This window comes from Boleophthalmus pectinirostris, unplaced genomic scaffold, assembly GCF_026225935.1.
Source record: "Boleophthalmus pectinirostris isolate CB_2022bp ecotype Guang Dong unplaced genomic scaffold, ASM2622593v1 HiC_scaffold_3, whole genome shotgun sequence".
Classification (NCBI taxonomy): domain Eukaryota; kingdom Metazoa; phylum Chordata; class Actinopteri; order Gobiiformes; family Gobiidae; genus Boleophthalmus; species Boleophthalmus pectinirostris.
The window spans coordinates 32,853,471-32,879,225 of record NW_026571299.1 but is presented as its reverse complement, the minus strand read 5'-3'; the positions used below and the strand labels follow the sequence as shown (position 1 = coordinate 32,879,225).

Genomic DNA, 25,755 nt, shown 5'->3' with positions numbered 1-25,755 from the left:
GTGCTTGGAGTCTGGGTGGTGAGTGCGCGCGGGGTAATGGGCTCTAATTTAAGTATTTTAGATAAATTATTAAATGCTAATAAGATACAACTTGTCCTGTAATCATGCATTACAAATGACAGTGATAGCGGTAACTAAAGATCACAAGGATGTTTTGGTGGTATCAGTTAATGGGTTCTTATCTCTGTTAGAATGACAGCTCAAAAAGTAAAACCATTTATCTTTTCATATGCACTAATAATACTGATGTAACCCACGCTACTCATTCCAGTCACATAGTTATGGTAGGTATTAGTAACTTCTTTGACTAGTTAAATATGGGTGGGTACACTTGCATATATACAACACACTAAAATTTGGACTGTATTTTGAACTAAAGCAGAACCAGTAACCTTATCTCAACTATCTCACAAAAGGACCAAAACAAAGTCTAGATTAGGACTAAACTGGTCTCAAATGAGGACCAAACCAGAACAAGTATGAACACAGCATGTGCTATTGATAGAATAGCTCCTTTTTTCCTTTCTAATGAGTATAACATATCCAAACTACTTTATACTTGATTTTCTACTTTACTTATTACTAAGGAGAAGATACCCTTTATTGTGCTCATAAGAATATTTATCCTCTGCATTTGGCCCATCATTCTATGCTGCTAATAGCAAACTTTCATGAGCTAGGCCCGTGGTTGACCCATCAACAGGTCATGAGCAAGGATCGGTCAAAACTCCCTTTGTTTTTTTTAGAAATAGATTAAAGGGAATTATTAACCACTTTGCCACCACCCCAGTATATTTGAGCTTACCTGTAATCGGTGCCCTCTACTGGAGTCCAAGTGTACGTCCTCAAAGACTCATCGATGTATCTCTATGGAAATGACACATAAAATAAAGAAGGGTTGACATTCTCTGACAAACACATTTGGTTATTTTAGAGCTACACTGCTTCACATTCAGGAAGGTGCCACTCGGGCTCCTGATTGGGACTCATATATTGATGACTTGCCTCATCAACTGATTTAATGAGCGTCTTGATTTTCCTTTGCCCTGATCTGCCATCAATCATCTGTCGACGGATCTGGAAAAAAGAAATATAGAGAGTGAGGTTTAGCATGTGAGGAGGGATAGAACCAGGGCTGCTCGAAATTGAAATATGAACTGATAATCTACTACAAGAATCTCATGGATTTCAGAACATGTTTGTAGAGGTCCAGACTATTACTAAAAGATATTGTTCATAGCAAAAGACGTACTATTATCAAAAAATAAAAGGATTTAAATATACTAGAACTGAACTTTATAGCTTTACACATATGCATAATGCTTTGTTCACATTCTGTTTTTCTGTTGAAGATTTCTGCAGTCTAGAATAAAACTAAAACTAATAAAATAACTTTTAAATTTTGCTAAATTGCCTGTGTACCTCCTCCTTGTTGCTGTCCTCCATCTCCGCATCCAGAAAGTCCAAAGTGACTGGCTCCCTGAAGTTAATGATCTGGACAGAGACATAAACAAGACAGAAAAGTGAGTTTTCAACAAAACTCAAATCCTGCTTATATAATGAATGCAGATACATACCTTTGGCCTTAGGTTTGGATGAAGTAATACATAACCATTTGGGTCTATAGCAAAGGTGTAACCATTGGCTCCAAGCTGTACAATATAATTACATTTTAACATCAATAATATTTCAATGATGTTTTTGTATCTAATCAATATTGCATTTTACTTACTCTGTAGGTTGGTGTCTTCTTCTTAATTTCATTTATTGCTATGTCCACTCCCATTACGCCAAGAATAAGCTGGTTCTGGATTTAGGAAATAAAATAAAATTTAGTTTTAAAACTATCATAATGCATAAATTGTTAATTCACTAGTACATGAATATTTGGCGATAGAAGTACTGTGGGATTTTGCAGTACTTTCTATTCAAGTAACATCAGACTCAAGATGAGAAAAATGGGAAAACGAAACACAACCCTAAAATGTAAAGAAACATGTTGGTTATAGGGCCAATGGGCAATTCTCCATTATTTTTTCCTAAACATCTTTGATGTTTTGTATGTGAATGTTATATAATTCCCAGTAAATTAGAGATTATGCCAATGTATTGCCGTTTTCGTGTCTAGTTATTGTATACAGTAGCCACTGTTGCACAATTTTAGGCTTATAGAATGGATTTACTAAGCTGCAAGCGTAAAAATCTCTACAGAAACGTATTCAACAACAATAATAGCCATTTTAATAATTTACATTTCACAACACTCTGAGTATAAATATTCACAAAGACATGTGCAGAGGAGCCAGGAAATACCTTCATGCATCTTTTCTTATCTTTAGTATGTGTGCAATCTGATTACTCCATATTTTAGAGTCTATCTTTAGCTGAGACGGCTTGCAGAGGCCATAAGTGCTTTTAAAACTGGTGATAAGACTAAAGTAAATAGTTTGGTCATGGAGAGGGAGGGATGCCTGGATGCATTGCTATGATAAGTCTAGAGAATATGATTTTGTGTGACCTCAAGGGGGCGGTGTTGCCTTAAAGGGTAGTGGTCATTTGAAAGCTATTACAAATGACATGAGGAATGGAAATGATTAGCAGACTTTATCTCTACATTATGGAGCTATTAAATATCAAGGAGAGAAAATGGAGAAAGGAACATTAACGTTTTACATATTATACCTGAGAACTGGCGGTATCAGCGGTCAGATTGAAGACAGGCATTGTCCCGGTGATGACGAGACCCAAACCCTAAATTGCATAGAATACGTATTACAAATTGGAAAAACATAAACATATAAACATTAAAATGTCAGGATTCACAAATTGAAATTAAAAAAAGAAATATAAAATAGGGCCTCACCAGCGCGTCCTGATAGACATTAGTCCATTGGACCTGCTTGGCTTTGGGTCCAGCCAACACCATGGGCCGTCCCAGGACATCGAGATACTCCTACAACAGGAAATATATCATCATTAACAAAAATAAAATTACAAAAATAAAACTGTACTGGACAATGCTAAAAGAAAATTCAATGATTTAATATAACCAGAGTTAAATTACATACTGACCAGTGCAGTATGCTATATGAGCCATTCTAGCCATGATTAGACTAAATAAACTAAATAAAATAGCTTCATTGTTAAACAACACCACTGTCACCATTTCAATAATATCCACTTGAAATGCAAATTCTTATTACAAATACACAGTATTAAAACTTAATTAAACCTGTCTAATGCAATACTTTGAAATCCCACTACAGGGAAAATAAGCTGTATTCAAAGTCTTGAAATTATGCCCATGAAATCAGTTAATGATATCAAATACACGTGCTATTAAAATATACATAAATATACATAAATATACACAAAACACCATATGACTATATTATAATAAAGGAATATAAAGATATGTAAAACTCTAATATTGAGGATGTAGTCTTTAAAAACTCACAATATGATTTCTGCATGTGTGTATCTGGTCTTTACATTGCTTATTTGAACCTCAATCAAGACATATGCCCAGGCATAATTTAAGAATATTCCTTAAGAATTTCAAAAATATAATCTCATTGTGTTTCCATTGTAAATCCAACAAAATTAATTCTTATTTTGTCAATTTTTCCACCTGTACACATATTCATTTTACATCGACATGCACCCAACATAATTACTCAATAATATATGCATCTTGCCATGTTTGTGACTAGAATAAAAGCAGTGCTCTGTGACCGTTGGTAATATATCATAAAACTACAAAGCCTGACCATCCTCCATGTAAAGCAGCAGCTACACAGCCTTGGTCCCACTGAGCACAAAAACCCCACAGCCCTCATCCACTATGGGCTGTTTTTCATCATTACCAAGGAGCTATTAAAATCACATTAAGAGTGTCAATGCTACAATGTGCAAACAGGGCCCTCTCCCACGAGCCCAACTGTCAACACTGATTCTGAGCATGTCCCGCGGTGACACTGAATGGAGGTGAGGGGTTAAGTCCACCAGTCATATATCATATAAACCAAATCCATTGTTATGTGAAAACGAATTAAATGTCTTTATGGGTAAACTACATATTGACCTGTGTTGTTATGAATTGACATGTAATTGGTAATATTATTGACTGGGCATTTTGATTAGAGAGGTGCTTCAGGGGGTGTATTATTATATTAATGTACTATTTACAAAAAAGGACAGAAGTTTTGAAAAATCATCATTGGTTTTTAGTTTGGCTCATCTTAAGAGCATGTGAGATCACAAACCTTTAAATGGGACATATTATGCAAAATCAACTTTATGGAGCTTTTAACCATGTTCTAATGGTGTTCCCTCATGATTATGCTGGTTAATTCATGCATGTTTGAGAAATCCTGAATTGTCCTGCATTTGAGGCTTGAGTGCTCAGAAAATTTCTGTTTTCACCTACCCCCATACCCACCCACAATCAACAATAAAGAATGAAACAAAAAACAAGAAGTCAATGGGCCAAATTCTAAGCCATTTTAGATCAATATTTCTGTTTACAGCTCTCAAAATGTTAAATAATGACCTATGTTATAGTTTATTACTAAATATTAAAAGTCTACTTTAAGAATCAATAAAACCCATAACACTGAAGGTACCTGGTAGAATTAAATGGTTGCCATTTGAAAGAGGCTGTAATTTAGGTAAGATGATGACCTCTGCAAACAACAAAATAACCATTCTTCATTTGAACCTTTTACAAAGACCTCTACTACGACTCCCACTCTGTAGTTTATTGATCTACAAACATAATCTGAAATGCACCAGATTCTTGTGTTAGTTTAGCAGTTGGTAAACCAGTCTTGTCTCAAAAGATTATTCTAGTGGAAATGTGTAAAAAAAACAAAAAAACAAAAAAACACTAACTGCCAATAACTTCATATGCATTTTGCAGCTGTTATTGCAAATCTGAGCTCTTAGGATTCTGATCCATTATAGTTGAAATGACCATAGACATTGTGATGATAAATGTTCTTTATCATAACCTTTTGAACACTTATCCCTGGCTAACAAAATGGGAGCTGGTCTAAGCTCAGTCATTTCCAGCATTAGTTTTTTGAGCGTTTGTTTTTCATGGGCAGAGCAGTGAGGTGCTGACAGGCGTAACCTATTCTATTATTAGCTCAATAAAAGTCCAGTTTAACGCGCCACAGGGAGATATTCCATCAGGACGATGACAGCCAGACCTTTTCACGGGCTACGAAGGAAATTTTCTGCCCGACCTGAACCATTGAGCAAATGTAAAAAGTCACGACTTATATGTGAGGATAAGTAGCCTATATAATTATTGGTATTAACACTGCTGTAATGAGTCACTACTACCTAGCAAGATTAGCCTTAGATTAAGTCTAGTATTATTGAGAGACACAGAAATGCTATTGTGACCACAGAAACCCTTTACTTATGTTTTGAATGGCAACTCAAGTTCTCAAAATGGCACTTGAATCAAGAAAAAAGTAATGTTTTGAGATCAGCAATACACACTCGATCAATAATCATGATTATTCAGATCACAACGTAATGGTAAAAGGCTAAAAAGGGCTTTTTGGTTGGTCACAATAACACAGATTTTATTTCATTAAGTTGTTCACATACTTAACTAGACAAATGCAAATGTATTAGACAATGTGAATGTAGGTAAATTAAAGATTTCATTGTTGCTTGGTCATGTTGTCAATAATCATGCATAAATGTAAAATTGCAAAGTTTTGTCTAAAATTTGATATCGTGATATATGAATATGCGTTTAGACAGCTACATGCTCTACCTGTGACTATGTATGCATCTCCCCTAAATAAAGCAGTCTCTTGTGATGTCATTTGCAGTGAACAAAATATGTTTATCAAAAATACAACATTAACACAAATCAAATCGTATTCTTTCTAATGCTATAGGAGTTGCATAAACAATTACATTCATTATCTAACATTTGTACTCAAACAAAGACAAAGATGTGTCTTTCTGAAAACCACAAGTCAAGCGTCACTTCTCCACTGCATTCTGTGTGCGTGCGAATGATATTACACCCATCTGCGCCCCATCTGCTATTTACATGTTTCGTGCCGAGCCTTTGCAAAAAAGTCAAGAGCGCTCCACTGAAGGGCAGTGTACTTTTAAATAACATAGGGTTTTCAAATGTCTTCTTGGCTCTATACAAAACGCCGCACTCACCCACCTTCTGAAAACCTATTAGAGTAAGTGGCAGTTCTCAGAATATAAATATGCCTGAGTTAATGGAACAGCTGACAGTCTATTCGAAAGCTTGATCGCTCGCTCTTCCCGGAGAGGAGGGGGGAGAGGCAGGAAAAGGTGCGCACCCAACCCCCCACTATTGTCAACACAGTCAATGTAAGGTTATCCCAAGGGCCACTGGTAGCGTTTATAGCACCTACAGCGAGCAAGCTAGCGCAGAGGGTGGCATGGCTAGAGGCTACAGGTGACCAGTCATGTCCAAGAATATCTCATACATCGTTGCTTCGGTTATCTTTTCCCATTGGGCGTGCAGGCTATCTGAAGTAATTATCATCAAAGCAGGAGTGAACAGAATCATTGCACCTCATCTCATTGTGTGATTGGACCATTTTGAAGGAACTGAAGACAATCTATAAACCTTACCTGCGTGTTTATTCTGATGGCGCCTATCGATGGGATTTCAAAGTAGTAGCCTGGAAGAGAAAAGAAAAGAATAAAAAATCTTTGGAGAATAACTATCAGGCCTTATATTCACATTATGGGATTTGCAATGTCTTTATGTCCTATTACAACATATTTGTAATTTAATAATAGTGGTTTTACAAGTGAATGCTTACTCAATTATGTAAACACACAAAATTTCAGACATGGTTTTATTCCTTCTCCTTCCTGGTAATTTTAGTGATTCTAGTTTAAATTATGTCCCGCTTATAATGGTTAAGAGGAATATAAAAAGTCATGTTCCATTAATTATCTTAATTTGATGTTATTCTAACATAGATCTTATGTCATGACTCCCTTTCTTGTCTCCTCTCTCTTCTTCTCTCAACCCTCCTGCTCCTATAATTCCTATAATCTGCTCCTCCTCTCTGCTGTATCCTCGTCCTCCTTTTCCTTCTCTCTTCCATTCCCGACCAATTCTCTTCCTCTCCAATTTTGTCTCACCTCAACTTCTCTCCCTCTTTTCACTCCCTCCTTCATCACCCCTCCAATCTCTCTCTCTCCTTTTTCTCTGCTCTCACCTCCCACTCTTCATCTCTCACTTTCTCTTTTACTTCACTTCACCATTCCATTCTCTCTCTTCCTCTCCATTCCCCTACTCTCTCTCTCTCCATCTCCCCTCTTTCAACTCCCCATCTCTCTCCACTCATTCATTCCCTCTCCTCCTCTCCCCCTTTTGCTGTCTCTCCCCCACTTTCTCTAACCTCTGTCTCCTCTCTTCTCTCTCTCTCTCCTTTTCCTTCTCTTATTCTCCATTTCATTTCCCTCTCTCCTCTACTTCACTCTTCACTCTTTAACCTCTCTCTCCTCTCTTCTTTCCTTCCCTCTCTCCACCATTCTCTTCTCTCTCCTCCTGTCCACTCTCTCACACTCTCTCTCTCTCACTTCCCCACTCCCCTTTCCACTCTCCCCCTCTCCTTTACTTCCCTCTCTAACCTACCCCTCTCCACCATTCCCTCTCCTCTCTGTCGTTCTCTCCATCATCCTTTTCCAATCTCTCATCTCCCCACTTTTCTCCCCTTCTCTGCCCCTATCCACGCTTCCCCTTCCGCCCACTCTCCACTTCTCTCCCTCTCCTCCCCTCTCTCACCTCCACTCCCCTTTCTCCCTCCTCCATTTTCTTCTTTTAACTCCTCCTTGCCTCTTTCTCTCCCCTTCTTCCTCTCACCCCCTCTCCACCATTCCTTCTCTCCTCTCTCCCCTTCCTCTACACTTTCCCCCTCCCTCCCCCTCTCCTCCCCCTCCCCTAGGTGCAGGATGTAAATGCGGAGCTCATTGGCGATGCAGAGCCCCGGGCCCCGGCGCTGCTGCTGCTGATTAGGAATGGAGGAGAGCGAGCGGCCGGGTCAATAACCACGCTGCTCCACAACTTATTAAAGCCATAAGTGTTTATACAAAGAGCCGCAAAATGGAGTCCGCATCCCCAGAATGTTAAAAGGCTGCGATGACTCTCATTATTTCGATACGTTATGAACTTTGTCACGGCAGGTTTGTGTTGCCTTCAGATTTCCACAGACGCTGTCATCATGCAGATACGAGAGGCCTAATGATAACGGCTGCACCCAGGTAACAGCCGTTTGTTTTGTTTTGGTTCAAAGCTGCGGCGGTGTGTCCCTGGGCTTTTGGTGCTGTGCCAGAGACATGACATGTACTGCACAGGGAGTGTAAACATGGAGTGTAAATAAAACATCAGGAATAACAAAGCGCCTGTCTGTATGGGGGATGTGCTTCGATTTGACGAGTCTTTTAATAGAAGGAATAAGTTGTTTTTATATTTGTAAGCTCCTCTCAAAAGAGTAATTTGTATTAGAAGGAGATGAAGGATTTAATGGAGGATGATCACTTGGTAAAGCTCTAAATTTTAAAGGCTGGTGTTTCAAACCGTGCATTTCTATTGTTGTATCATTGAGCAAGACACTTCATGTGCCTTCACTCATCTAATTTAACAGTGCAGCTTTGTGATTGGTAGAACCTACTCTATAACTAATCTTTGACCTTAAATGATCAATAATATCTTGAATTTTGAACCTGTTGAGAGATTGAGATGGAAAGTAACAATCTGTATTAATATGTGCTGTCCTTGCATAAATAAAATAAGAATGCCATTTTAAATATTTGCAAAAATGATTATATATTACAATGCATGCAATTTTACAGCCCTTTCCCATTTGTATGATACTTAAAACTCAACCAACACATTTAAGAACATGTTTTAGAACACTTTAGTTGAAATGCCAAAATGTCTTCTGATAACTAAAAAATGGCAGATTAGTTTTTGTCAATATCGCCCCAAGAGCAGTGTTTTCCATTTTTCTCACTAATACCATGCAGTTTGAAGCCTTACTTTTGTCATCAAGAATCACAGTAGATTATTATGATTTTAAGAAAGTTATTCAGAAAAGGAAGTGTAACTGTACCAGAAGATTTGTATTCTGAATAAACATTTTCAGCACATGTATTTAGTTCGTGGGAGGTTAAGTTCTTCCTCATTCACATCATGAGCCTGTATCCTCTCTGCCCTGGTTGTCAGCCTGGTTCATGTAACGCCATTAAAATGCTTGTATGTCGAGTTAGGGCCAGCGGAAGTGTCAGGCAGCTGCTTATGTTTGACGCAGATACCAAAAGGGTAATAAGAAGACACGAGATACAAGAGGACAGCTCCAGCGAGGCTTGTATGTCAACACTATTGTCTTAGGCTGGGACAGGGTAGAGTAGTAAGCAAATCAGTACAGAGTGAATGTTATGATAGCACAGAGGGGTAATCCACGACTTGCTCCACTAACACAGGGAGATGCTAACTAATCACCCCACCACCACACACCACCCTCTACTTAATAACACCTTTTCTATAGACACTTAAAGCACTTAGCTCCACTGGTAATAAGATAATCAGCAGGCTGCTAGTTGTGACTTCTTACACTTCTTAGGGCTCTAAAGGGGGTAAACAATACTTAAACTGCAGCTATTAGAGCTGCAAGATAGTTGAAAAACAAGTATGTCTATAGTTGTGTTTATTATAATGTAATGACTTTAAAATATCCAAAAGACTTATAACCTCAGATTACCACATTCTTTGCTTATGTGGCTGTGGGGACTGTAAATTTTATATGTTGAGTATACATATGTGTTGGTTAGTTCACACAACGACGAGTACAGGGGTGAAACTAGAATTTCCCTTGTTTGATCCCGGTTTATTCTTGGTACTGTTCTTGTCTAGGTTTAGTCCTGTTTATTCCTGTTCAGTCCTGATTTAATCCTTGTTTTGTCCTGGTTTAGTCCAGGTATAGTCCAGTACGGAAGCCAGGAGGGCTCATAACAAACGCAAATGCCGCAACAATTACAAACACGACAACACAACAAAAAACCATATCAAACCAAAAAATGCCACAACACAATAAAAAGCCACAACGAAAGTGACTGTGAGACTCTATTTTAATGAAAACACTGCAACAAAAGCAAATGCCACAACACAACAAAAATCCACAACAAACCAAAAAGCCACAACGGAAGTGACTGTGGGACTTTCTGATGGACCAAGCGAAGCGTTAAAGGATCAAGTGGGAGGTGAATGGGAAAAGTTGAAGAAGAACAAGAATGTGAAAAGTAAAGGAACAGAGAAGTGAACGAAGTTGGAAATGTAAGTAAAAGTAATTTATTGTTTTGTGGCCAGCCTGTCGAATTGGACTGTAGACTGTCTGACCGTTGCTTGGTCTGTCGATAAACAGAGTCCCGCGGTCACTTCCGTTGTGGCTTTTTGGTTTGTTGTGGCTTTTTATTGTGTTATGGCGTTTGCATTTGTGTTGTGGAGTTTCCATTAAAATAGAGTCCCGCGGTCACTTCCGGTGTTGCTTTTTTTGGTGTGTTGTGGCTTTTTATGGTTTGTTGTGGCTTTTTGTTGTGTTGTGGCGTTTGTATTTGTTATGAGTCCTCCCGGCTTCCGTAGAACAGGTATAGTCCTCTCGGTCTGTACAAAGTAGTGATCAAATAGTTGGTAAATATACAGAGCCTACATGATTATGCCTTCTAAAACTAGTGTGTCCTCCCAGCCTAGGTACAATATTTTAAGCACTGTGTTTTTAGACAGACTGTGAATACTAAACAGAGAGGTTTTCTATTGATTCGCCCACCATCTACGAAAAAACAAAACATAATTGTACTTTTATTAATTACTGTAATTATCAGTGATGAGGGCTTGATTTTATTCAGTGAACTACTTGACAATAATCACGTTAGGCACTAGCATCCTCTTGATCAAGGGTATACGCATGGTAAACACTCGTATTTGTAAAAGCATTTGTATATTTATGACCACAAATGCATCACATTCACACCTACCTTTGTTTGCACAGGCAATCCACTGCAGCGGTGTGACATCATAGTTGTGCTGTCCGACGGAGAAGGTGAAGACTCGGACCTGAGGAGACAAAAACAAACGCACTGAGAGATGAGAGATAAAAAGGACAAATGTAGACTGTATAAAGAAGTTGACTAAGTGACTGTGAAGTCACCCGTAGCGTCTGGCTCCAGTCAAATGAAGCACGTCCAGGTTAGCAGGGGCGAATTTGGGCGGGCGCTTAGCAACACTGTCAATCAAACCTGGTGCTGATGCTAACAGGAGCATTCTTGGTTGATTTGTCTGCGATTAATGTTCATACTTTATCTAGATTTATGGACACCGGGATCATGTAGCGACTTTTAAACGTGTGACAAAAAGCGCACATCACAGACACAAGGAGAATCGTAAGAGATTTTCAGCTTTGAGTATCTTAAGTGTCCAAAAGATCAGAGCACTGCACTTCTAGTTTAGATCAAGTCAACACTGTGTTATTATTTGTGAAATGTGGTGCAATACTTCAGATAAATGATTTTTAATGCACATAGGGCTGGAGATAAAGTTCACAGAAAGTTGAGTCACTATTGCTAATCTGCAGCTTCACTCTATTATTATTCTAGTTATTTAATAGATCCATGCTTTACCTCGATCTGCGTGCTGCGTGTATGGATGTAAACAGACACACGTGAGGAGCTATTTTCACCTTTTTACTTTTAAAGAATGCTTCAGACTGGATTAATAGCGCTGTTTTGTGGACTGGATGTCATTATTTGCAGAGGATAAATTCTATGGATAATGTGGATGAAATGTTGCAGTTTAAATTTACAACTTTACGAAAGGTGAGTAATGATTATTTTCACTATTTCCTGAGTTTGTGTCTTAAGTCACTCTGTCTGTCCTGACGCTCTGTTTTATTACCTGGTCCCCGAAGGGTTGACCAGGTTTTGTATTCACCCTGTGTGTCTGTGTGTGTGTGTGTGTGTCTGTGTGTCGGTCCACCCGCGATAATTCCGCCATTTCTGGACCGACTGTCACCAAATTTGGTACGTGGGTCAAGCCGCCGTGCCCGATGTCGCAAAAAAAAAAAAAAAAAAAAGTTTGGTGGCGATCCGAGGTCATTTGAGGTCACACGGGTCAATTGAAAGGTCACGCCATTATAAAGGATAGGCAATTTCAGCAATTTCTGAACCATCTGCGGGCTAAAATATTCACCCAATCCTCACACAAGTTGGCAGACAAATAACTGGGGTATGGGCTGAGCTCCTCATAAGCTGGCTTCCGTGGTGATGAACTGCCCCCACCCATGCCTCATGGCGGACCAGGTTGCTATCTCTGATTGCGCTTGTTGGTTGTTACTGTAGTGTCGCTGATGTTTGATAGTTATGACCTGACAGAGCAGCTCAGAATCACACTGACACCACACACAAGGTGCACAGCCGCTTCAAAATAGCACATAAAAACACAAACGTCGGGTCACACCTCCCTGAACTTGGGGAGAAGCAAATCGCAGCCAAAACATTTTAAAACCAAAACGGTGAGGGTCAGTGCAGAGTTGCAGAGAGACAATTTTTCAATTTTTCAGGAGCCGGAGTTGATGGAGCCAGAAGTGTGGCCATGATCACGGTAGCTATTGAATATGTTATATCCATTTGTATGTACAGGCTGTGGTCACAATATAAACATTTAGATTATCTTTAAGAGCAGACATATTGACATCCACATACTGACAGCATTCTATATACTGTTTTTATGTTCTAACCATCAGCTGGTTATTCTTTAAAATTCATCATCTTATCAAAAGGCACCACTGTTTAATCTTAATCTTTTGTCCATGGAGATTTTCTTGCTTTACTTGACACAGTATATGTCAATGAAATGTTCTCTTTCCCTGGAGACAAACATGTGACACCACAAGAAAAAGTTACAAGTCAAATCCGTGAAGAACAATACAATTATTTTGAGCAATATATACATCTATAATAGAATAAATGCAAGATAGAGTTCAATGCCCTAGTGTGGAACGTTCCAAGCTACTGGTTCTGTCTAATAGCTAATTTTGCTTTGTAAAAGTTTGGTCCGGTGAGAAGGCAGACACTAGGAGGCAAACTAATAGGAGCCACATAACAAAGTTGAGATGAAATAATGAGGTCTTATTTTCTCCTACATTATAACACAATATGGTGTCACGAAATTCAAAAATTCTGTCCAATTATAAACAACCTCCAAACTTTCTGTCAGATTACCCCTATAGGATGTCTACACAGAGTGGGCTCAGTATCCATCGCAATAACAAGTAATACATTGGCAGATGATTGCCATTTCTGAAGCTAGTTGGGAAACTGAATAGCTGAGAAAGAGATACAAGTGGTGTAATTAGTTTGTATGCAATATTTAAGGGCACGCTGTGTAACCTTTCTGCAGGATAGACACAACTGATTGCATGCTGTTGAACAGCCCAGGAAATACAAAAACATCTCCATGGTAAACTAAAAAAGTTACACACTGCACCCTTAGGAGTCAGGGATTTTTCCTGTTCAAACAAGAATCTAAGGTTCACAAACTTAAGTAGCCAGAACCACTGACTTACGAAGCATAAAAAATATTAACAGAATTGGGTAGTAGTTGTAACATATTTTTGGGTAGTACTTGTAACATATTTTACAGATTATCAGTACTCTTGCTTAAGAAATGTTTTTACTTCTCACTTTGTCTGCAAGTGACAAAAAGCTTCATGTTATGTGTTACAATATAAAATTGTCTAAACATGCGTTTCTTGCACTGCTCCTTCAGGTATGCTTAGGTGTTTTGGTCCATCTTTTGAAAAAAAAAAAAAAAAAAAGAAAATAAGTTCAATCTGAGCATTATTTGTTTTATCCTTCTAAATAAATCAACTTAAAATTACAAAACAATATTTTTCTTGGAACTCTACTTTTTACTTCTACTTGAGTATATAAACCTTATGCAATGGCAATATTTGGCTAATCCACTCACCTCTGAACATTGGTTATTATATCATTATAATATCATATTATCATTATAATATAATATTCTACTCTGTGCGCTCATGTTAATAGACTTGTGAGTGGTGATGACTGGACTAAACAGATGAACAGTAAAATAGTTTGTACAGAGATACTAACGGATTTGTTAGGCCAGTTGTACTTCTCAAACACCTCCTGCGCACGGTCCTCTCCTCCGTCTGTAAACATCATGATCATCTTATTGCAGTTGGCCCTGGGGGCACTGGACTCCTGTGGGATATGAAAAAGAAACACCGTAAGTGAAAGGACAAAGGAGCAAAAGGTCAAAGGAAATACAATAAAAGAATAGGCCTGCTTTGTGGACATGGCTACATACAGGAAAGCTGAAGTGTTCATTGTATAATTAGTGTGGAAAAGCACATTAGAAAAATATTGTAGCTACTTCCTGAGTCTGCTCCAAAGTGAGTATAATGTGCCAAATGTCATGTTTCATTTTATCTCAAAATAAGAGTTACCACAAATGGTATAGTGACGACTTGCAGAGTAAAATACAGCAACGGTTTGTGCCTTCGAGCAAAAAAAAGGAGAAAAAAAAGCATCAAATAACAATATCAAATCAAATACAGCTTTTACTGACAACAATTGTAATGTATATTTATTACAAAACCATTAGACATGATGGCCAAGCAAAGCAGAATGAGCCTCACATGATTTAAATGTAAAAGGATTCTCTTTTGAATTTAGTTGTGATTGTAGTACCATTGTAAAGTAGTCAGAGTGCAGGATACAAGCCCTCCCCTCTATTGGCTTTTTACCACTGCAGAAAACTCCAAAGGGCTAATAGCTTTTGGTAAAGTGCATTTTTACCCAGTGGAAGAATAAAGTTTCCAATCATTACAATGTATGTTTGGCATTCATATTCAGTCCAAATCTCACCAACTTGTCACACAACATTGACATGCATAGACCAGGAGCATGTCAATCCAAGATCCTAATAAAGATAAATAATATCTCCACAATTACCCATTTTATTGTATCAGATTTCCACAGATCATGGATTACAATTAAATGAGCTTTTTATTCCTCATTCGGATGGCGGAGGAACACAGGGATGAGGTGATAGAGAGAGAAGGATGGGCAGGGGTGGAGGGAGTTGATAGCAGGTTTTGGCTCGGAGCCCGGGAGCCCACCAGAGGAATATAAAGTGTCCATGGCTGATCTCCACTGGGTTAGCTCATCAATCATCCCATCAGGGTCCATTAGGGTGCAGGCGGATGAAAATACACACACGTGCGCGCACACACATACACAGAGCATACGGCAGAGGGGCTGAGGCAGCACCTGTGTGTACCACGTGGAGTGGACTAGGTGCTATAGACCTGCTGACTGCACTGGAGTGTCACACCATTGCAAGAGTCATATTCAAATACACTCATAACACAAACACAGCTCTGGGGACATTTTAAACATTCAATCTCTCTCTCTTTCTCTTTCCCCCCTCTCTCTCTCACACACACACACACACCCACTCCACTTCTCTCTCTCTCTGTCTGTTGTTCCTCACAATAAATACATTAGCTTCGCAATATGTCATCTGTGGTGTGAGTAAACGTTACTTAGTTAACCAGTTCAATGTTCTAAATACAAATATATGATGGCCTATGTGGGGAAACAATATTACCATGAAAAATACAAAAACAAGTAAAAATATAGGAAGGGAACCAGCTTCTTTATGCCTGTTAAACCATATGGGTTAGGTCTGTGCAGTGAATCCAATTTCATTTTTTCCCCATTAAGATACATTCATCTCTTTTAATTGGTAATGATTAAAAGTCTATAAAATCAAAAATGTTGAGTGATAAATTCAAGGACAAATAAAATGCAATTAATATAGAAGTAATATACAGGTGAAAACATAGCAATAATAGTGAGACCAGTAGTAATAACGTGAGAAATAGAATGATGCACAACCATGGATAAATCAACTGGAAGGGCATCCATGTTAAATTTAAAACCAAAAGTTTTAAATTACACATGACCTGCAATGACTCCCAAAGTGAAAAAACTTAATGTAAAGAAGCCAGAGCCACAGTACAGACAGCAGAGTGGAGTTTAAAGGCTTACATTGAGGAGCTGCTCGAAGGCAAACGTGAATCCAGACTTGTAATCCGTGGTCCCTTTGGCCTGCATGTGCATCACAGCCTCTTTGAAAATCTTCTTGTTACGAACGTTGGCCTGGACCAGGGTCTTGAAGCAGGGGACCACCGCATCAGCCTTTTCGTTGAACTGGAGAGAGAATTCAGAGTTTCAGAGGAGGCACTTGTTGACTTTGTACCAGCAGATCAAAGAGAGGCTGCGACGGGAATGGAATAGAGCAAGTTTGTCTAAGCTAGCGAGCTAACCTGTGTAACTCCTAGGTACAGACATCTCTAGAGCAAATGAAAAATATTTGTTTAGATGATAGCATACAAATTCTGCATTACAAAAATACATAATTATGGCACACCCCATCTTGGATACACAAATAGGCTTACGTCAGAAGGCCATCAGTACTAAATTATTGTGATAATTACTGTTACATCAATTCATTTTTGTATAGCACAAAATAACAAGTAAATGTTACAAAATCAAGCATTCAAAGAGTCCTTCGTCAATAAATCAAACATGGTAAATGATCTGGGCCTCATCTAATCCATTTTTATTTTAATAACAGACATGTTTTTGCTGTTTTTACCACCATATCAAAGAGTAAGAGAAACTGAGAATGCAGTGGTAAATGCTTATGATCACATTTTCATATAGCACTTTTCTACCTTCAGCTCAAAGTGCTTTACATCAAGGATCCACTCACCCATACACATAATTTATACCACAGTGTCCGCAGACACTGAGGGCGAGGTGGGTTAAGTGTCTTGCAGAACACAATGATAGCATTCATTTGTGGGAGCTGGAATTGCACTGCCAACCTGTAGGTCAGCAGATCTGACTCTAATGCTGTTTACGTCAAGAGCGGGATTTGAACTGCCAACCTTTGGATCAGTGGACAAACACTGCCAACTGAGCTACTGTCGCAATGAAGCAAGTTTACACTAGGTTATTACATCACACTACGCTACTACACAAAGGAACCCCAAGAAAATTAGACCTTAAAAGATGAATAATGGTATAAGTCTTAGGTTAACAAACCATTATTTCAGTATCTTAGAATTTGACAGATCAAATTTTACAGTCATGACAATTCACCCAATTTTGACATGCAAACAGTGTCAGAAGGGCATCCGGCTTCAAAACAAAATGAAATTTAAAGGGCCCATATTACACTATTGCACTTTCTATTCTATTTCCTGATTTGTTGGAAAGTTGTTTCCTCATCACAAACATACCTGAAGTTGTGGTTTGTTTCATTTACCCATGTTTAACACACACACAAATGATGCATATTTAGACTGAGTTCTTCTCTCAAACAGAAAACACCTTGTGATGTCATGTGGTGATACAGGAAGTGCTTCACTATGTTTTTAAACTCCACACACTTCACTAGAATCATCCGGATCATTTCAGTACTGGAATTGCCAGTCTCTACTGATCTAAAAGTAATGGTAGCTGTTAATTTGAAAACTACAGCTTCGTGACATCACAATGTGCACCAGAACATTTTGAGATTTGAAGATGTAGACAGACTAATAATAAAGAGTTACTCAAACGTGCGTGAATGAAAAAAAAAACAACACAACTTTAAGTATGTTTATGATGAGGTAACAACATTATAACATGGCTTCAAGTTCACAAAAGTCAATTTAGCGTAATGCATCCCCTTCAAATAAAAGTAACTCTCCTATATTAGTGCATGTCTTTGCGTGTTACATGTGAGGCTGGTGACGCGGGTCGGCTGTGGGCGTGGGTGTGTGCAGATGTGCCACTTTGAGTCTGGCACTAAACACCACTAATACAACTTTCACACAAAGAACAGGTGCACCTGAACGCACCGCCACAAACTGGGAAGAGCCAGCCAAGCTAATATCACCTGTCGCATCCCATACACCGAATTAGGCTAACCCAGTGTGAGTCTGCGTGTGTACGGGAAAAAGTTATTCTCTCTGTGTCTATGCGCGTTTCAATATTAGCTGCAAAGTTGCTAATGACAGGTTTACATTTCATTCTTAAGGTCAAACTATAATCTAGTGACATTTTCATTATGGAGCAATCTAAAACTAAACATGTCTGATACTGGCATTTCTCATTTGTTGGTGATGTGCTTTTTTTTTTTTTTTTTTTTTTTTTATAATGCCAGGAAACTCACAGAGGCATTAACACAGTATATATATTTTCCAATGAATTTAGAAGTAAAAAGCAGCTGGTTTAATTTGTATTCAGTGTGAAGAAGAAGTGTAAGCTGTTTTCTAGCATGATTAATTAAGATGGTGGGAGAAACGGACACTCTTCACTGGAAATGGAAATAATGGACAGTACTTATAGTCAAGTAATTGCATGGAAGTAATTTTATGAATGCCCAAGTTTTCAAGAGTGCTTTCCCCATCATTGTGTTACAGTGTAGTAGTTTTGCAGTGGTATAAGAGAAGCAGTTATAGTAGTAACTGGTCATACAATCTATGTAAACCTCAATCATTTTGCAACCACTTTGAATAATATGAATGTGGAAGTACTGCTGATTAAACAGGCACGCGGTAAATTAAAATTTTCTGCTGCAAGGTTCGCAGGCTCCATGGACATAATCAGACGACACCGCTATGCCACGTTAGAGGTCAGATCTGTGGAGAGGTGGGCCAGTTCACTGTAAGAAAAACACCCTGTAAACTGAGAACCTTTAAGTATGCGGACACACACATGCATCCCAAAAGCAAAGTTATACATTTGAGATGATTGGTCAGATAGAAATTAAAAAGTCTCGGGCAATGGAATATGAAAGTGTAAAATATAGCTTTGTTACATCTGACTATGTTACAGAAAGGGAGTTCTAAAGAAAATATGAATAATTATCTAATACAGTTAAAGCTTAGTTTCTGAATTAGTTCTCTATGTTTGCAAATATCCCAAATCCTTCACATATTGGGGTTAAAATCAAATGCATTCCCTGTCAGATTACCAAACTCATTTTTTACTTTTAGCTCTGGGATTACGCGACATACAGTGGCTGAGTGCGATGGATTAAGACGGATTACTGAAGGAGGTCCCCAGACAGTGCCCCATTACCATTACCAATCATATGTATTTGTATGTCTTTATCTGCACTGCTGTAAACGCTAATGCTAATATTTCCCTAAACAGTGGCGCTAATATGAGTGTGGTAATCAGTGTAGGGAAAGAGAGGCACAATCCCATATGGACAGAGCAAACACACTGTAATGGGGGAAATGTAGTGTTTTCATCTCAAGCAAACAACTGGGAGCTGATGCATGCTGTGCAGTCTGCCAACTCCCACTGTTAATACCACCTGCTTTAGAAACACGGGAAGAATAGATGTCATCATCAGCAGAGGTGGGTAAAAGAAACAAAGAAATTAGCGGATGATCTCTTCACCCTCCAACGAGAAGATTTATGGTTCTGTTTGAGTACACTGGTGCAAGAGTGTTATATGAGTGAGTGGTTCCTTGATGTAAACAGTGCTTAAATAGTACAAAATTGTAATATAAATGAGAATATTTACCATTTAATAAACACGATTACAAGAGGCCATACAACCTGCCAATGCCCAGTCTCGGAAAGGCTCCATAAGACTAATGCATACTATTTATTATTAAGTGAAAGAGTTAAACATACTGAAATTTTACTTGTATAAAATAACCAAAATTGTCTCAAACACTGGATCTGACCTGCACATGCAAAAATCCACAGCAATACTAAGAAAGGTTTTCAATAACAGAGACAATACTATCACAATAATTAAGTCAGGAAACCAATTGTAAATGGGATTTTATATATATTATACATACCACAAGGCTTAGATAAATTGAGTTACAGGTTCAACCACAGTCAAAGTAATTTCGGGCTTTGTAATTTCCTTCTTCTAAATGTTGTTTGTGTGTTTTTTGTAGTTACCCTGGCGACGTTGACATAGTCATCGTCCGAGAGAGTGTCCAGCATCTCAATAACGGAGGTCTTCATCAGTTTGAGAGTGAGTCCACTGACACTGCCGCTCCTGCAGGAAATAAACAGGTCTATCATCAGAATCATTAACCTTTTACTTAATGGGTTTATATTGAATTATGTGTAATTTAGAAAAATGAGAATGGGAAAGGATCATTATAAAGTAGCTATTTGAGGAACATAATCAAAACATAAATACATAATAAATATTTACAACAGAAACACATTTGTCTTGGTTTGAACCTAGTTCAGTGTCAATGTACAGTTGAAAATGTAAGCGTATATTATTTGCAATTGCTTTGTTTAAGTTATAAAAGGCCAAAGTCATAAATATAAATCTATAAAAGACAGTAATACAGACAAATTATATAACCACATCCATATTATGCTCATTATTATGTCAAGGTCAAAGTGATAGAACAGAAAGTCAGAAATAAATGAAATGCTGACCTTACTTTAATACACTATGTCACCTGTCTTCATTTTAAGTATTAGCTAGTAAGTTAAATGACCTTAAAATCAAAATTGTGCTCTATTCACATAATAAAACAACAAAACAAAACATGAATCAATCTAATGAAAAAAGGTGACATTTCAGATTTTCTTTTTTGCACCTTGAAGATCGTAAATTTCAGGCCAACAGGTGGCACTAACATCCTATAAAGAATGGTCACAGTGTACTCACACATCCACAATGATGACCATGTCCTTTGGAGATGAAGCGCCCTGGATGTACCTGCACACAAACAAAAAACAACAATACAATTAACAAAACTCCCTTTTCATTTTATTACAATCTTTGCCAACCACTCTGGAAAGCAAACCATGGTTACAAAGAGCTGTTTCATTATGATGGAGTTTGCCTGGATGAGCCCACTTAAGCTTGAAACCACAAAGCAGGCTTATGTGCTTAGAAGAGTTAATAAGTTGTGCTATATACTTGTGGCTGTGACTTCATTGGAGATACTCAGCTCCAGAGCGCAACAAAGGCTACTCCAAATAATGACTGCATCAGCCATACTAATTGCTGGTTTGGAGTCGGAGTGAATAATAGGACATAATGGGCAGTGGTCTGTACTGAGTAAACCACAGCACACAATACAAAGCAACAAGCAAATGCAGAGAAGAATAGCATTAACATGATAATTAGTGTATTACACAAAGGAAAAATTGTGCAAGGTTCAATTACATAAACATTTTTTGCTATAGCTATTAAAGCGTCTGTATTGGTCCAATCATGTTTCGAGTGAACTAACAGTACCACTAGGCCTACCTTAAATACAGTAATATTGCTTTCACTTTATTCAAGGGGCATGCTGAAAAGTGTTTAGTGAAAGGAACCAGTCTAATTTTTCAGGTGGAGAGATTGTCACCTGCTTGTCTTTAAGATGTTGTTGTATTGCCTAGAATTCCACAGCATGGCATTAAACGACATAGAAACAGATATGTGTAGAGGCGAACTTCCTCACAGTAAGAAATGAATGTTTTTCAAAGTGCGTTGTAGGGTTGTCTACCACAGTGTTTCCAAACTTTTTTTCTGGGGACTCATATTTTAAAAGTCACAAACCTTTGTGACCAAAGTCAATAGACATAATTCGTAAATCACAAAATAAAGGTGGATTTGACCGTTATTGAACATTAATGAGGATATTATTTTTGTTGACTGAGTGATCGCGTCTCTAAAACTTGAGTAACACTAATTGTTCAAACTATGAAAAACAGTAATTGAAGCAGCAATAAAAGGATCCATAAGTCACCTATTTGGACATTAAATGCAGCCCATTTATTTTTCTTTTCAACATTCAATTGAACCAGCAATATTGGAACTAAATAGTCATTTACAAAAGGATTACAAAACAATTACAAATTATACAAAACATATCTTAACATTTCAACTTGTGTCAGAACTGTATATTGCAGACCTACATTCAGATCGTGACCCCAAAAAAATCTATTTCAAGCCACCTGACAGTCGTGACTCAATCTTTGGGAAAAAATGGTCTACAACACACAACTGAATTGAAAATCAGATACAATCTATTCTCAAACTAGTATCAAAACTAGATACTCATTTAAGTAAGTATCAGTCCTGAAAAAAGAATCATACAACTGTATAAAATTTGACCTTTCCTGAACAGTTACTGCTTCAGTTTTATCAGAACTAGTGTAAGACTTTATGGTATAATAAACAAATACTGTTATTCTGTGTTTAAAATTATAATTTGATCAAAATCTGCAAAGAGTATCGAGTCCATTCTTTAGTATTGTGACAAGTTGATAACACTAGTACATTACATTGTATCCATAGTAACATCTGCACTTGAATAAATGCAACACAAATAAGTTTGCACTATTAACCACAAATATTACAAGTATAACATTGGTACAAAAATGACTTCTACAGCTTATGCCAAACAAAAAAAGTATTACAAAATGGATAAAATGCTTCAACAAGGAAGTGACGAGACTGAATACGTGTGCAGACTATATTCAGCTGTGAAGTGTTAAAAGTGTAAAATGACTCATGAGCTGATGGGCGTCACGCATTACTTACTCTGCACTGTTTGTGGAGCAGGGACAAGGCTCTTAAGAGCATTCCGTTCCACAGACACAAACCCTCAGATAAACCTGTTTAGATGCTTTTGGAGAGGCCCAGGAGGCAGGCACCACAATACAACACCTCACATAGATTTAGATGGAATGTGGAGATGCATTTTCTAATCCAGTCACAGCTAAAAGTAGGATGTCACATTATCAAATTTTAGTGTAGAAGAAACATCACAATTTTACAGCTTCATTCATTTTCTTTCACCTTTGCTCTAGTACAGAACAGCTTTTGGACACAAACTTGCAGCCAATGTGAGATAAAGAGCCTGATATAAAAGCATTTTACATTCAGGTTTATGTTTTTGGAGTGAACTGAAAACTACAGCTTCATGGAGTGGACTGAAATAACTTTTGCTTCTAAAATTGACACAGGGATGCTTATGATTATATTATGATGACTTCCAAAAGGGAAATTATTTGGACACAGTAGCTCACACATCACAATATAATATAATAACAAAGAGCAAATATATAAATGGTGAAAACAAATTTTAAATACGCAGCAAAAATAGCAAGAGACTGAAATAAGGCAAAATTATATAAATGTACTGTATATGTACAAGTAAAAATAAAAAATAGTACAAATATAATTCAGCTAAGGAGAAAAAGTGCAAAGATGAAGTTCTGATTGACGACTGATTAACTGAACAATCTTGACATCCCTAATCATAAGCTAAAAGTAGCTAAAGTAGATGGGCAATACATAGAAATAAATAATAACTAAATTATTTTATGGGATACAAAATTTGATGACTATGAGAAACTCAAAAAGCAACAAAACAAGACAGAAAACACAAAGATCACAAACTTACAGTCCCTTCCATTGTGTGATACTTGAATCTCAAAGATGACATAAGCATATTTTAATAATTTAAAAATTGTAATGGACTGGACTGGAAAGATCTGATTATTGATATCTGGAGAATCTATGAATAGATTTTTTTGGCAACATTGTCCACCTAAGGTACAGAGAATCTCAAGTTTGATCAAAGAAGAGAAGCGCATCTGACAGTATGCAGATTACTATAACACTATGTGGGTTAGTAGCTATATCCTTCCAGTAAAAGACATGAACTGTATAATATTATATAAGTTAAAACTTTTAATACCTGGGAATATGGAGCAAAGTAGATGAAGGTGGACTGCCATTGTATTCTGTTTCAATGGGAACTCTATATAATGCCTCAGTCATGTGTTACATAAAAGGACATGAAAATTTCTCATATTCAATTCAATTAAAGTCACATTTGACCCCAGTACAAAGGAGGAGAGATAGATGGGTGAAATGAGCCTCCACTGGGAGCACTGGAGAGGGTCTCAGATCTTAGTGGGAACTTTGACATTAAAAAGCACCGTGGAAAGCACGAGCAGTCACTGGGGGTATGTCTGATTATGAGGGAAAAGAGCCAGGAGGACGTCGGATCTTATGCACCATGGTAACACTATGGAAACCCAAGAGTGCCATGTAGGCTTGTATTAGGGTTATGAATAAATTGATTGACAAACTGAACCATAAAGCTGAGAGAGACACAGAGACACAGAGACAGGAGGACACTGGACAAACTGTTCTCCATCATGGACACTTCTGCTCACCCACTGCGCCAGACTATAGAGGGACAGAGGAGATAATACTCCAACAGGCTCCTACAACTCCACTCAAACACTGAGAGATACATTCATAACATACTGCATACAACTGTACAACAAGTCACCTTTATATAACAGAAAATACTCCCTACAATTGTACAACATATCACCCTAATAGATAATTATAGTAATAGAAAATCCTGTCATGTCAATCACTATTTTATCTTTGCACCGTTTCTCCTTATGACCTCTTGTATATAGCTAAGATATATTTGTATTACTACATTTCAATTTTTTTTTACTAGTACATATATATTTATATAATTATGCCCTATTTGACACCAGTATACACTTATACAGAATAGGCTTTGTCATTATAATACATTGTGATGTGTGAGCTACTATGTCCAAATAATTTCCCTTGTGTATCAATAAATTTGTCTAAATCTAATACATGAATTGATTAAACTGCATAAATACAACAATAACAAAATTCAGTTGATCATGCTGTTTCTAGACACACATTTAATCGTTGGATCATAGCATAACTGTCTATAATATAGTGTCCAAATTGAGTTGTTTTGTTTCAGCCAAAAACATAAACCCCCCCAGTCATCCTATTTACATAGTTTATTTCTGTGTTTTTCTGAAACCCTTGAAAAAATACATTACAATTATGCTAGAAGGCTACAAGTCCACCTCTTTTCTGCCGAGCTTTCCAAATAAATGCAGTTATGTATATTTCTATGAAAATCAGCTACTTCATCTTGATGCTGTCATTACGTCAGAATATGTCAGGGAAAACATTGGGTGAACTTTTCATCAAAAAAAAAAAAAAAAAAAAAAAAAAAAAAAAAAAAAAAAGATTTAAAAATTAAATGTGAAACGGACAATATATAGAACTTGATGAGTACTTGATAAGGGCAAAAATAAATAAATAAAAATTTTAAAAAATTGCAATAATTTCCTCTTTGCTGCTATGGTAACAGCTAGTACTTGTATTAACATGCACATAAAAGATATAATGACTATGGAGTGAATGAATAGATCAGTATAAGGAGGGAAGCTTGAAAGGTGGCATACAATTAAGGAATGAATATTATTATCAAAATAAGTATCAGTTCTATCTTACTTAACTAACTAAATGTACACAAAAAATGTAAAGAGTATTTAAAACTATTTACTAATATAAGCACTGTATATGACTACTGATATACTCTTTCTGAAGAAGTAACAGTACACCTTTAAAAGTAAGGATCAGTACTTTATCATTTTGTAAAAGCCAAAGCTAAGTTAAGAATTTAACTTTACTTCAGAGAACAGAGATACAGGGAAGATTATACAACTATCAGTGGTTCTGGACCTGGGGGGCACATAATTATTTCAGGGGTTTTCCAAATAATTCAAACCGTATTGTCTTAA

At 37.4% G+C, this 25,755-nt stretch overlaps 1 protein-coding gene across 1 annotated transcript in view; it reads right to left on the bottom strand.

Annotated features, from left to right (window-relative positions):
* Positions 1–25,755, bottom strand: part of cacna2d2a (calcium channel, voltage-dependent, alpha 2/delta subunit 2a) — a 215,613-nt gene that overhangs the window by 21,279 nt on the left and 168,579 nt on the right. Inside the window, exons 9-21 of the mRNA XM_055160452.1 lie at positions 20,825–20,875; positions 20,092–20,191; positions 16,159–16,320; positions 14,194–14,304; positions 11,056–11,134; positions 6,643–6,692; positions 2,864–2,953; positions 2,683–2,751; positions 1,733–1,807; positions 1,578–1,652; positions 1,423–1,494; positions 1,006–1,077; positions 806–867 (exon numbers count right to left, since the gene is read on the bottom strand). Of these exons, the coding sequence (XP_055016427.1) occupies positions 806–867; positions 1,006–1,077; positions 1,423–1,494; positions 1,578–1,652; positions 1,733–1,807; positions 2,683–2,751; positions 2,864–2,953; positions 6,643–6,692; positions 11,056–11,134; positions 14,194–14,304; positions 16,159–16,320; positions 20,092–20,191; positions 20,825–20,875 (1,068 nt within the window). The remainder of the gene's footprint in view (positions 1–805; positions 868–1,005; positions 1,078–1,422; positions 1,495–1,577; positions 1,653–1,732; positions 1,808–2,682; positions 2,752–2,863; positions 2,954–6,642; positions 6,693–11,055; positions 11,135–14,193; positions 14,305–16,158; positions 16,321–20,091; positions 20,192–20,824; positions 20,876–25,755) is intronic.